General features: G+C 38.1%; 1 protein-coding gene across 1 annotated transcript; it reads right to left on the bottom strand.

Annotated features, from left to right (window-relative positions):
* Nucleotides 1–464: 464 nt before the first annotated feature.
* LOC110050303 (transmembrane protein 164-like) lies at nt 465–11934 on the bottom strand. The gene is made up of 6 exons (XM_020756218.2): nt 10706–11934; nt 9463–9512; nt 9065–9131; nt 7328–7409; nt 6045–6145; nt 465–2986 (listed from the first exon to the last, which is right to left on the bottom strand). Exons 1-6 carry the CDS (start codon nt 11042–11044, stop codon nt 2798–2800), a joined length of 828 nt encoding a protein of 275 aa, XP_020611877.1. The 5' UTR covers nt 11045–11934; the 3' UTR covers nt 465–2797.
* Between the last annotated feature and the right edge of the window lie 226 nt (nt 11935–12160).

Raw genomic sequence — 12160 nt, 5'->3', positions numbered from 1 at the left:
ATAGCGTGTATGAACCCAGTACCCCAATACAATATAATCCAGTATTTTGATCTTTGATCCAAGAGAACAAGTCTGACAGTTACAAGACTGTTTAGCCCTCAAGGGGAGGGGGCACTTGTGTGTAATAGTGATACAGGTGTGAAACCCTTTTTTGGGTTTGGCATTTGCGATATACCTTGTTTGGGTTCAAAGTTTTGTGGTGACTTTTTAAAGGTTTGAAATAGCCTGTTCCAGTTGTTTGGTTAGTTGGGATCAATACAAAAATCAACTAGAGAAAAAACAGGCACCCTCCCCCAATTGTTTTCTCCTCTTGCTGTTTTTGCAAAGTTGTTACCCAACCGACTGAATGTCTCTGGAACAGGCTAGGGATGAAACATCTTGGTAACTGGGCTTAAATAATAGTGGAAGTTAACAAAAACGGCAACCCAGGATACTCAATATGTGAAATGATGATGCACTCATCCTTGTTACACAAAGTTGATTTATTATTTTATTGAGGTCCTGCACTCTTCTGGTTTTCAACAAATAATTGATGCTAGAGAAATCCTACATATTAAGCTTCTGGTGTGGTTAAACATCTCTACGATATTTGAATGGCATGAAATTAAAGTTCCCTCAACCTAACTTAAACTAGACTATTCATCAGTTTGGTATTTACTACAGAGCAGTTAAAATGCAGACAAATAGAAAGCAGTTAAAACGCAGTCAAATTCAAATCTACTAATGAGATATCAAAAAAATATTGTTGCCAATAAATTATCTTCAATGATGACGCATGAACAATTGAAAATAAATATATCATTGACATAATTAGAAACTAAAGTGTCAAAACAAAGTGTTCCTGCTATCAATGATTTGGTAACAATTCAGTTATATCAATCTTTTCACTTCTTTTGTCTTCCATGCATTCCAGTGCTTAAAGGCTATTTAACAAGTAAACTATTAGCCCTCATTTTCTGTGAGTGAGTAGTCACTGAGGCATAGCCAAGTTGACTATCACTCACAGAAAATATGGGTGAGTAGTGTAATTGTTTAGTTTGAGTAGAAACTCTAAAGGATCACTGCACAAAAACTTCAATTTTGTCTTCTTAATCCTAAAATTAAGACTGATTTTCAGTTTCAAAAGCAGCATGCATATATTAATATGATTGCTGTCTATCAGAAATTAGTATGAACCTACTAGCTTTCTATTGCAAATGCCATTCTCTGATCGGCTACACTACTCACTATCTATTCTGGGATAGATAGCGAGTAGCAGAGCAGTGTGCCCTTGTTAACAAACTGACAGCTTTTCGTTTTCGAAGTGTCTGTGAAGAGGATTTAGATGAAGTTTTGAACGACTAGTAGATTTATACTAAAACAATTTCTATGCGTGATAGTTGACTCGGGTTGCGCCCTCATCAACTATCACACGATAGAAATCTTGAGCTCATAATCTAATTGTTAAATAGAATACAATTAGAAAACCAATCAGATTCATGGACTTTCAATAGAACACAGCTGAGTGGCTACTATAAACAATTACAAGGAGTGGCAAACAGTACTTCAGAAAATATGTCTTGCAAAATTTTGGTCCGATCTTACATCTAACATCTCACAAAGTATTATATTTACCAGCCCCCCTCCCTAAAATAGGCAAACAAAAGATTTCTGAAGATTAGCAAAACGATAAGATCTTCATTCAAAATTTCTGAAACAGAAAACATGCTCTATTATGAAGATTCAACAGTCGCTTGGATAGATTATGATACTTGCACCTTGCTTGGCTTCAGAATTTGATTCACACACGGATCAATTTGTGACAAAGGCCAACATTGTCTGTATGAAGACTACCTCAAAAAAAGGATTCTAATAACTTAAAATCAATTGAATTTTACAAGTAAATTAAATACTTTTTAAAAGTATATTAAAAATAAATGATGTAAACTCAGTTATGTTTGTACCATGTTTGTACCAAGTTTGTTTTTCTTTTGAACAGGAGTCAATTCACTATTTAATAATTATTATTAAATAATAGCTGATTGGTTAACCTAGAAAAAATCCATTAAACTTACTTGAGCAAACATAATTGCAACTGATACTTTCACAAGAAGTATAACATTATTTCTAGCTCATTGCATAGTTGTGGTTTAACAGCTCCTGGCTGTGTAATTCTCATGTACAGTTAATAGGGAGCTAAAGCAAACCGGGATGACAACGGCAACAAGAATGTTACCAAACAAAAGGTTAATGGGCAAAACAATAGCTGTGCACATGCAACAAATCTTTGTACATTTCTTTCGCCCGAAAGAGGTACCAAGATGCTGCTTTGTGGCCAGCGTGGCCTCAAGAAATTGTTTTGACCCCTAAGAGATACCAATTCTTAAAAACAACAAATTATCTCCTCTCATATTTTTTCAGGTCAGTACCCTAAAAGTCTCCTGCTTTGGACCTTGTGAGGCTGAATACCCTAAGAGGAAGCAAACTGAACCACTTTTTAACCCCCAAAAGGCAAGACAAGAATCCCCGTCTTTTTTATATGGGACTCCCTGCCTCCCACCTGAGATTCTTACTGGGCTATTCAATCTTTGAGTGTTCAGCTAAATGGGAATTGTGCATTAATTAGTTAGGGCACAGTTAGTGGTTTTAGACGAAGTTTCTATCCCTCAGCTGTTTGGGTTTTTGGCATTTTTAAGCAATAATTATTGTTATTATTTACATGTACAGCAAATAGCAAAACTGTTTTACCAATTAATATCTAACAAAATCTGCGAAAAGTGCATAAGCAAGTTCCCTTGGTCCAAGCTTTGTCATAATGCTATTCTGTTTTCTTTGACTGTGGTGCATACAAAGCCTCAACAAATTTGTGCCCCACCAAACAAAATATCTTTCCTATTAAAAATATCATGACAGGCTGATGGCAGCAGGCAATAATTCGATAGTATGGACCACTGAATGGGTCGCTAACTGCTGGGCACACCATGTTGTTGAGGTTGATATGAAGCAGCTGTGAAAGAAAAGAAACCTTGTTATCTCCAACGTTGATTCAGAGAGTACTTGTGTCACTTTGGAAGTAGACTATGAGTGGTCTCTCTTTCACTAAGTCTGTCATTCACGACATGAAAGAAATCCTTGGGCAAGAAGCTAATTTGGTCCTGTTTCAAGGATTCTGTTTTTGGAAAGTGAAATAAACATTCCAACAAAACGTCCCACATCAAAATTATCAAAACCATATGAAGCATCCCAAGTGTCGACGATGCGTTGACAACTAGTTGTCAATGCTCCAGCATTAGCCAATCATGTTTTTGCTTTGTGAGAGCAACACATAATTCTAACTCATTGGCTTAGTCAGTAGTCCATCCTTTCATGTGCTCCTTGCCCCCGAGATTTTGTGCAGCCATTTTTTTGCTCACAATTTTGTTTCGTGTCATACAACAGACTAAGTGAAAAAGGGACTACTCATGAGTAGTCTCCTTTGCAAGTTATGGCTGTATGCCACTAGATAGACTATTCTTGGACATAACATTCACTCTCTCTTATGATCATTTACATTAAGTTGAGTCGGAGCTGTAATCAGAAGTGTAGAGCGATACAATCTCGCGAAAATCAAACCGATGGACTCAGAAGCAAAACACTAGATTGTTGGATTCGCAAGCAGAAACTGAAGAACAACCAATTACAATGCTCGATTCCAGGCATCCTGATTGGTAGGTTCTTCCACTTCTCCTTAGGACTCCTACAATCTTGTTTGCACTGGATCATAAGGGTTGGATTCGTAAGTGGAATCTGAAGAAAATGGAAACATTCCAATTCTTCTGACTTCAATTCCCTCAAGCTTATGGCTCCCCTAAGGACTCCCATTTTTGATTTTTACATGTTCATAAGCGTTGTTATGATTCTGACTCCATCTCCCACTTCATCGCTAGTGAAAACCAGAGGCCCGTTTCTCAAAAGCCCCGTAATCTTCTCAGGCCCAAAAAGCCATTTTTAGTTAATCGGTATTTAAAGACAGACAGGTGAATACACCTGGAACTTCTTGTATGAAGAGAAACTCTTTTCTTATTAGGAATATATGAATAAAACAGCTCTGTAGTCAAAAGATTTGAGATTTTGCTACGGCTTTTCAGGTGCGAAAACGTTTGGGGACCCTGGAGGAACGGGCCCCAGCTCTTAGACAAGTAAGCGGTCAGGGGATCATAAACAGATCAGCTATGGACCTGAACCACTCATGAATGGTCAGGTGCTTTCCATGTTCAAGGACACAACCAGCTGAGTGTAACTAATGTGCAAGCCTGCGAGCCAGAGCCACGAGCCGCAAGCCACGAGCCTACTTTCGCGAGCCACTACGCTTTTTTTTCTGTTTTTTTGAGTTTTTAATTTAACGTTAACATTTTACTCAGTAAATGCTACACTTGGCAGAAGAAACAAAAGTTTTCCATTTTCTTTCGTGCATGAAATTCCACTCAAGTAGTTTTTCCGTCTGTATCAAAACGGATTTTGAAGGTCAGTTTATAGTTTCAGATATGAGTAAAACTTTGAGTTTCCCTCACAAATTTTCATATCAAAATGTTGATTATGTAAAATTGACTAACATCCAAATATAAACAGAGAAACGTTCAAGTGAGGCAAATTTTAGGTAATTATAAGGATGATATATCAAGAAGCACTGCCACAAAAGATTCATAATTTATTTTATTATTTTTTTTTTTTGGCTCCCAGTTGTCCATGGTTTTGACTCCTGGGAAACCAGGCCAAGGACTGGAAGACTACTTATTTCGAGCGATTCAAAAGTTTGGGGATAAAACCCATCCGCCCGGCCCAGTTAAAGTCAGTACAATTTACTGCGCTGAAAAAAATCACAACTCACAAACTAATTAAAGATTAGCAAAAGTTTACCTCTGTACCAAACTTGTGGGATACACCTCACTTGTACTCGACAAATCCTTGTTTAATTCTCCCCCAGTGTTACAACGCGTCCTATTTTCTGTGTTCTCTCGAAAAAAAACTACGTGTATTTTACAGATCACTTGTGTCTCCGATTACAGATGTTTACGAATCTCGTGATCCTAGTTGTCAACTTATGAAATGTCACGCTGTCACAACACTTCCATTTACCTCGCTTGCAGCTACCAAAAAGCAAGATGGGAAAAATGCCCGTCCTATAATATCTGCTTAATTGGTAGAAATTTTAAAAAAAGAGAGGAAAACTCTCCATCACCTCACTTGCCATGCTACAGTGCACCAACACATGAAGGCTGCAGGTGTTTACCATTATGCCAAAGATTCCTGAAATTTTGGTCAGAAGTCAAATGGAAAGGTCCATTTTGTTTTTTTCCGACTGGTATATCAGAATGTTCGGGATCGCCGTTCCGTTTTTGACAAATCGGTTCACTGCCCTACTTCTCTTCACTTATGTAGGGAATTCCGAAAAGGAATAAAAAATGGTAAGAGTCCAATTCCTCCTGGTTGGCCTGGTTTGATCCATTTTCTTCAGGTATTGGTACCCCGCATGTAATAAATACCATATTAGGGCATTATGCCCATTTTTGGATTTTTTGGCAGGATCCTTTCAGGGCTTGCAAAAACAGACTCGCGGCTCACAGCTCGAGGCTTGGGCTTGCAGGCTCACAAAATAGCCTTCCCCTAACCAGCTGTTACTTACTGATTAATTCCCTAGTAACTCAGAATGACAAGTCCCTGATAACTTTGAATAACTTTTACTTCAGATCAGACCGTAGCTAATCGGAAATGTCTACAGCTAGCCTAAACAAACTGACTAATGACTACATACCATGGAATCCTGACTTCTCAAACCCTTGAGTTTTGGAACCTCCTAATAACTCTAACCAAAAGTTGCATCCCTCCCCTAAGTCAAATACTGTAATTTTACCCGAGATCTCTTGATCTACCCAATTTTTCAAACAAATTTTTATTTCCCTCGGTCATGATCAAAAAATCATGCTTCCACTGTATTTTTTCACCATTCATTCATTGTTCAGCTGCATGAAGGCTTGTTTTCCTGCAAATTATACATGGATTAAATAGCTATACTTACTATCACTTACCATTCCTAAAGGCTGAAGAAACAGTAGCATGTAGAATGAAAACACAGTGAACGTCAAGGTTGCCCAGGTGAAGTCCCAAACAGGTTCTAAAGTAAATGGCCCTGTCGTAGAGACATTAGATGAACACTAATAAGAAAGGATACACGGTATAAGGATATCAGAGTTTCTCCCTGATAGAGGTCAGCCAAGCATTAACAAATGTTTAATTTGGTGCCAATCTAAGCTAAACATACTACACAGGGACCTTTCGATAGCAGCAAAAGAGATTGATCGTGAGGTTGAATACAAGTATGACTTTTGAATTTCATTGCCTTTAGGTTCTCAGGGCCCTTACTTCTATCTGTTGCTGACCAGTTGGACAGGTGACTATTGGAATGTGATTGGTTTGAAATCTGTAATCAAAACCATTAGCATCAGGTTTGAATCTTGCACAACTGCCCTCGGCGTTGTCAAATCCATTCGGCTGCAGGTGATTATCACCATCTACTTAACAAATAAAGAAGCCTAAGCTGTGTATTACACTGTGATAAAACCCAATAGGCGTTTGAGAACACAAGGGAAATGTAGAAAACATGAGCCATAGGCGATTGTTTTCTACATTTTGCGAGTGTTCTCAAATGTCCGGAGTGTTTTATCACAGTGTACTACACAGCTTAGGCTTCTTCATTTGCTTTATAATATAGAGGTAATGTGGCAAAAAACAATAAAACACCCTTTTTCTATGTTTTGTACTCTGATAAAACATGGGTTTTTGACCAATCAGAACGCGCTCGGGGTCCTATCTATTCAACAAATTGACATCAGCTTTTTGTGTCTGTCCTCTTATTGATGATAAATTGTGTCATAACATTGTCAAAGTGGTTCCGCAGTAAACTTTGACAATGTTATGACAAAATTTATCATCAATAAGAGGACAGACACATAAAAAACTGATGTCAATTTGTTTTTTACAATAACAAGACCCCAAAATGGTCAAATGCTGGGAATAAATGAAGGGGAAAAGAAGCCGTAAACTTGCCGTAAACAAAGATAAGTGTATTTTATTCAAAATAATAATAATAATAATACTTGAAAGCTTGCATAAATTAAAACTTTATCCGTATGTACTCTTATTGATGATAAAAATGAGCCAATCAGCACACAAGAAATGAGACAGTTATTGGTGATATTGGCCGGCCAGTCTGTTGGGCAAAATCGGCCACCCACTCCTGCAAGACAATGAAGCCACCTACTTCAAATCTTTGTAACAATCCTGTACCCTAACAATTATTAATACAACATACCTTGACATGAGACAAGAAAAAAAGGAACAATAATTAGAATAAGGGTGTGCTGTATCCAGTATGCTGCAACCTCAAAAGGCAACTGAAAACAAACAGAATGTCATTAAGGATGGTGCCTACTAAATACAAAGGTTTTTGCGCCAAGTTAGAACCAAGGGCTATTGGAATCCACAAAGAAAAATGTGGGTATCCACGCATTCTTTTGAGATAATCAGCCTCGAACCTCAACAAAAATGCTGACATCAGCATTTTTCTGAAAAAAGAAGGAAAGGATATTTGTTCACAGATTTCCTTAGAATTCGCCTTAACATACAGAAAAGTAAACACATTTAAAAAGATCTTTAAACTACATGGCAAATGGTAGCAAAAACCATTTTTGGTATGTTTTTAATAACGAAATCATTGCAACAGTGCTCTTAGTGTCTCTGACAGCCTTCCTCTCAATCAGCTAAAATACAGTCTAAATACCTTTTGCTCACAACCAGAAACTAATGATGTGTTGAATACGCTTGAAACCTTCATTTCATAACATAAAATGTAGGGGTAATCACGCATTTTTTAAAGTTATTCATCTTTTTTGAGAACTTTTATGCTGCCTGTTACATTACTTCCTGTCACCTCCCCAGTAAGTAAGACATTTGCGTCTCTCGCACTAGTTTTGTGTGCGCACTACGCCATCTGCAGGTACATGTTTACAGTTGGATTTCAGTATAATTTTCAACAGATTACAGATAGGTTTTCAGCTGGAAGACCTCAACAGAGTGGTTAGCGATATGCTGCCATACTGGTGCTCCTGGTTTAAGTACAGGTTCATTTTTTAATTAACTTAATTTGGTTACAGTAGGAATATTTTGCTTTCATTTTAGTCCTGTACTTGGTAGCATAGTTGATTGCATCAATGTCAACCCCAGCACGCGCATGGCGCCTAAACCATGCCTTGCATGATGCACAGAACATGTGCGCACTAACAAAAGTAGGCACCATCCTTAATTACATGTATGTTAATTACTGACAGTATTCATTCTTGAACATGATTACTTCTCCCATGTCCTCTTAAACAAAACAACACTAAGAGATTTCAGCATTTGAGCAGCGTCTCTAGTCAGTCCAACTCAATTACATTCATTTGGTTATAAATTTGCATGGGCACTCCTGTTCAGAGTACATGTATGTTGCAGTATTAAAGGGGCCCAGTCACGGTGTTTTGTCTTTTTTTTGGCCACGCACAAAATCTCCTTTAAATCAAAGGAAACCTGAAAATAATAGTTTAGTAAGATAGAAAAACATCAAAGACTGATAATAATAATAAACCATATTATTAAAGGAACAAGGATGGTTAAGGATGGCAAAGATTAACATAGATTGCAAACGACAAATTTGAAAAATTTAGGCTACACTTTTCAACATGTGCAAACCGTGACTGAGCTCCTTTAAGAACATCAAATTACTAACAAACGTCTGCCTTAAAACAACATACATCTGAACCCTGAAACCCATAGGATTGAAAGATAAGTGGGCTAGTATTTAAATAAATGTATTTTTCATTAAGGATGTCATACTGTATCTGACTTTTAAGTCTGCATCATGAAGTCCATCACCAGAAAACAAACTATCAATATTATGTCAACATTATATGCAACTTGATCCTGCCTGAGCTTTCAGGCCAACTAGATCATGCACCTTGGTGTGCATGATTGTATTTCACAAAGGATGAAGTAAATATTATTTTGAACTCACCAATCTTGTATTAACCACTGGAAACAGGAGTGCTTGAAAAGCACCAAATAGCAAATAATTGTGAATCCTGCCATCAAGAAAACAAAACACACAAACAGATGTAATTTTATATCTACCATACAAAGAACCACCCATAATGAAAGCAGATCTTTTCTCCCTCGACAAACTAAGGGTGTGGAGGTGGTAAAATGCTGTTAACTTTTAAGAAAGAGGTGTTAATTGTATTGTGGTGAAGGTGTTTACAAGAATAGAATCACTTTGTTTAAACAAATTCATTCAACGTGGTCAAACAGGGTGCTCGTATCAGATAGGGCAGTGACCAAAGACAATTTACCATGGAGCAACCCTACATAAAAAGTAAATCAAGTATTTAATCTGGGAAAATGTAAGATACTCACCTAAAAACACACAAGACATGTTTACTTGGAGGAACTGCTAACAAATAAATCTAGTAAGAAAAGTGGAAACAATATTACTTAACAGGCATATAACTTAAGGCTTGTTTGTAGTAAATAGTACATTTTTTCAAACTATTTAAAACATTTTCTCACCCTTCTCAGGTTCTGGTAAATATATAGTAGGAAACAAGCTGAAAGAGCTTCACAACATCAATTAGGTTTTTAAAATAGCAAATGATTGGAAATACATTCAGATAATTGTTCTTAATTAACAATTTTCAAGATCATTTTAAAACCAGTAAGTAGCTGTATCATTGTTTTCACAGCTCTACCACTCATTTTTGGCTCATAAGAAAACTGCTGAATTGTATTTGTAGTGTTGCAGTATTGCTGGTTTCTTTTGGTTGTATAACTTGCAGAAATCAGATGCTCTCTCCACAATATTCTCCTTGTGTGCAGGTTGGCCACAGCGCCAGAAATGGATTCTTGTACCACTAACAGACATATTTAAAAATTTCTGTCAAACATCCCCAGGGGGAGGAGACAAATGTTAAAATCTGAGACTTGCCCAGATATCAAGACCCTTGTTTGAAAATCTAAGACAGAGACTTCACAATTTCAGGGTCCAAGACAAAAGGAAACACACAAAACGAGATTTGAGATTCATCACAAAAGATCCTGGGATTTTAAGACTGCTTCAAAAGTTTCTGAGACCCACTATTTTCTTGGTGATTTCTAGGCACCATTCACCACAGCTCCAGGGAGTCCACATCAGCAAAACCCACCCCCCTCCCTCCCCCCCCCCCCCCCACCACCACCACCACCACTCTTACCACCCCTTCCTGTGACACTTCTCTAAAAATCAAAGACAGGCGACATGCAGTTTCGAAAACAGGCGTCACAAGACAACGTATTGCACAGCACCACCTACATAAAATTCCCCCAAAATTATACCAAGGATCAGCCAAGGATGAATTATCCATGGCCCAAATTATACAAGAGAACGCGAACGTCAGTGAGTTTGATGAATAGATCATAAGTCTTGATATATTTGAAGTGCGTGCTTATGATTGTTGACTCGGAATACGGTCAGACAAATTTCTGAGCTAAAAGCTTTTCTATCCTTTCGGATTAACAGAAGTTTACACATTTCACGTGTGACCCTTTACCTGAGGCGTTCTAAACGTGGCTGCCGATTTTTTTTTTTTTTTTTTTTTTTTGGAAGGATGGTAACACAGCTTACCTGAATAGCTGTCAAAACGTGGCAAGGGTTCAGAAGAAATATGACCTGCTTCGTGGCGAACTTGAAACCAATTTCGATGCCAAAAATCAAACAATGCACAACTAAAAGCAGTCTTTTGCCGACTCCAGTACCTTCTCTGTATACCGGCAATTTCTCAGGAATAGAAACTTTGCCCAGCATTTTCCACAAGACGAAGCAGGTGAAGAGTTCGTAAACCGCAGTTTCAACAATTCTCTGCTTCGAAGACAAGAACGCCGCGCATTCTTTTCCGCCATTTCCGGGCAGAGAAAAGTCTACACCTCCATATAAAACATCGGCTATGTAATTTACGTCTATCATCCTGGTTAAGGATGTCAAACGTTGACTAGTTTACCAGGAAAACGGCATAAGATCATCCTATCTGCATACCCATATTCATAATATATTTAACGTGGTTTTCGTATTCGTAGATACCGTACTCGGACTGTTGTCTTAACTTGCTTGGCAGCCGAGCCTTTATAAGATCGCGTGACTCACGTGTTAAAACAAATCTTCGGTTGTGACCTGGTGTACCGGTACACAGAGGAAATAACCATTGTACTCCTTTCTTTACGAACCTCTGTTTAGCTGTTGAACATTGCTGGGTCTTTTGTATCGGTTCTTGTGAATCGGTATACGAGAACAGAGCCAAATCTTCGATTGCATGTAACATTTTGAGCGATAGCCTTCTCGTGGATTGTCTTATCAACGGCTTAAATCGTAACGTATGCTTGAAGAATACTGTGCTACTTCCTTTAACGATGTTTTTATTATCATTATTATCTACGCTACAGCATATGGCATTTTCTCTCATCCCGCCCGGGAAGACACGCAAAATAGGATCTGTTGAGCAAGCATGGGTCAAGCCTAAGGTAGGAGAAAGAAGTCGTTTTGTCTTGGTGGAATTCCGAGTTTTCACCACCCACTGTTAGCTACTGTTTTCGTGGACGTTCTTATGTCTCGTCACGCAACCTCTGAAAGATTGCGTGACGAGCCATGAGCAGGTAACCTGCGATCAGGCGTTCTTGCTGCCGCGAGGAAAAGATGGCAGGTTAACCTCCCCATGTGATTCAACAGCTTTGCAACATAAACAAACAGCTACCCAATTCACATAAGCAAGGATCCTCCAATCAACCGCACCCCCCTTCCATTAAGGACAAAATGAAATGAATTATAACGAAGTTGAATGCAAACCGAATACCATGCCAAGTTTGTTTCGCTATATCGGAAAGAATGGACTCGGGGGAGCTTCCAGAACGTTTTAGTGTAAACTATGGATCAATGGGGGCCTGGAGACATTTTTAAGGCTATTTATATCGCAATCACGATAACAATCTGCCGAAGAGTTTGAAAAAAGATTATGATTTAATAGCTCTTACAATCTGACATTTACTTTTCACACCTCAAAAGTCATAGGCACTTAAACAACAAACAGGA

This window comes from Orbicella faveolata, unplaced genomic scaffold (assembly GCF_042242905.1).
Source record: "Orbicella faveolata isolate gen_17 unplaced genomic scaffold, um_ofav_v1 contig_25, whole genome shotgun sequence".
Classification (NCBI taxonomy): Eukaryota; Metazoa; Cnidaria; class Anthozoa; order Scleractinia; family Merulinidae; genus Orbicella; species Orbicella faveolata.
The sequence above is the reverse complement of the archived record's forward strand: the minus strand, read 5'-3'. Positions and strand labels throughout refer to the sequence as shown.

Excerpts from the sequence above, each read along its gene's own strand:
- LOC110050303 (XM_020756218.2), bottom strand. The coding sequence starts at position 11,044 with ATGATAGACGTAAATTACATAGCCGATGTTTTATATGGAGGTGTAGAC. Across the intron at positions 9,513-10,705 it reads ACGTTTTGACAGCTATTCAG|ATTTATTTGTTAGCAGTTCC; the intron begins GTAAGCTGTGTT and ends TTTTCTTACTAG. Across the intron at positions 7,410-9,064 it reads CAGTGGTTAATACAAGATTG|TTGCCTTTTGAGGTTGCAGC; the intron begins GTGAGTTCAAAA and ends GTTTGTTTTCAG.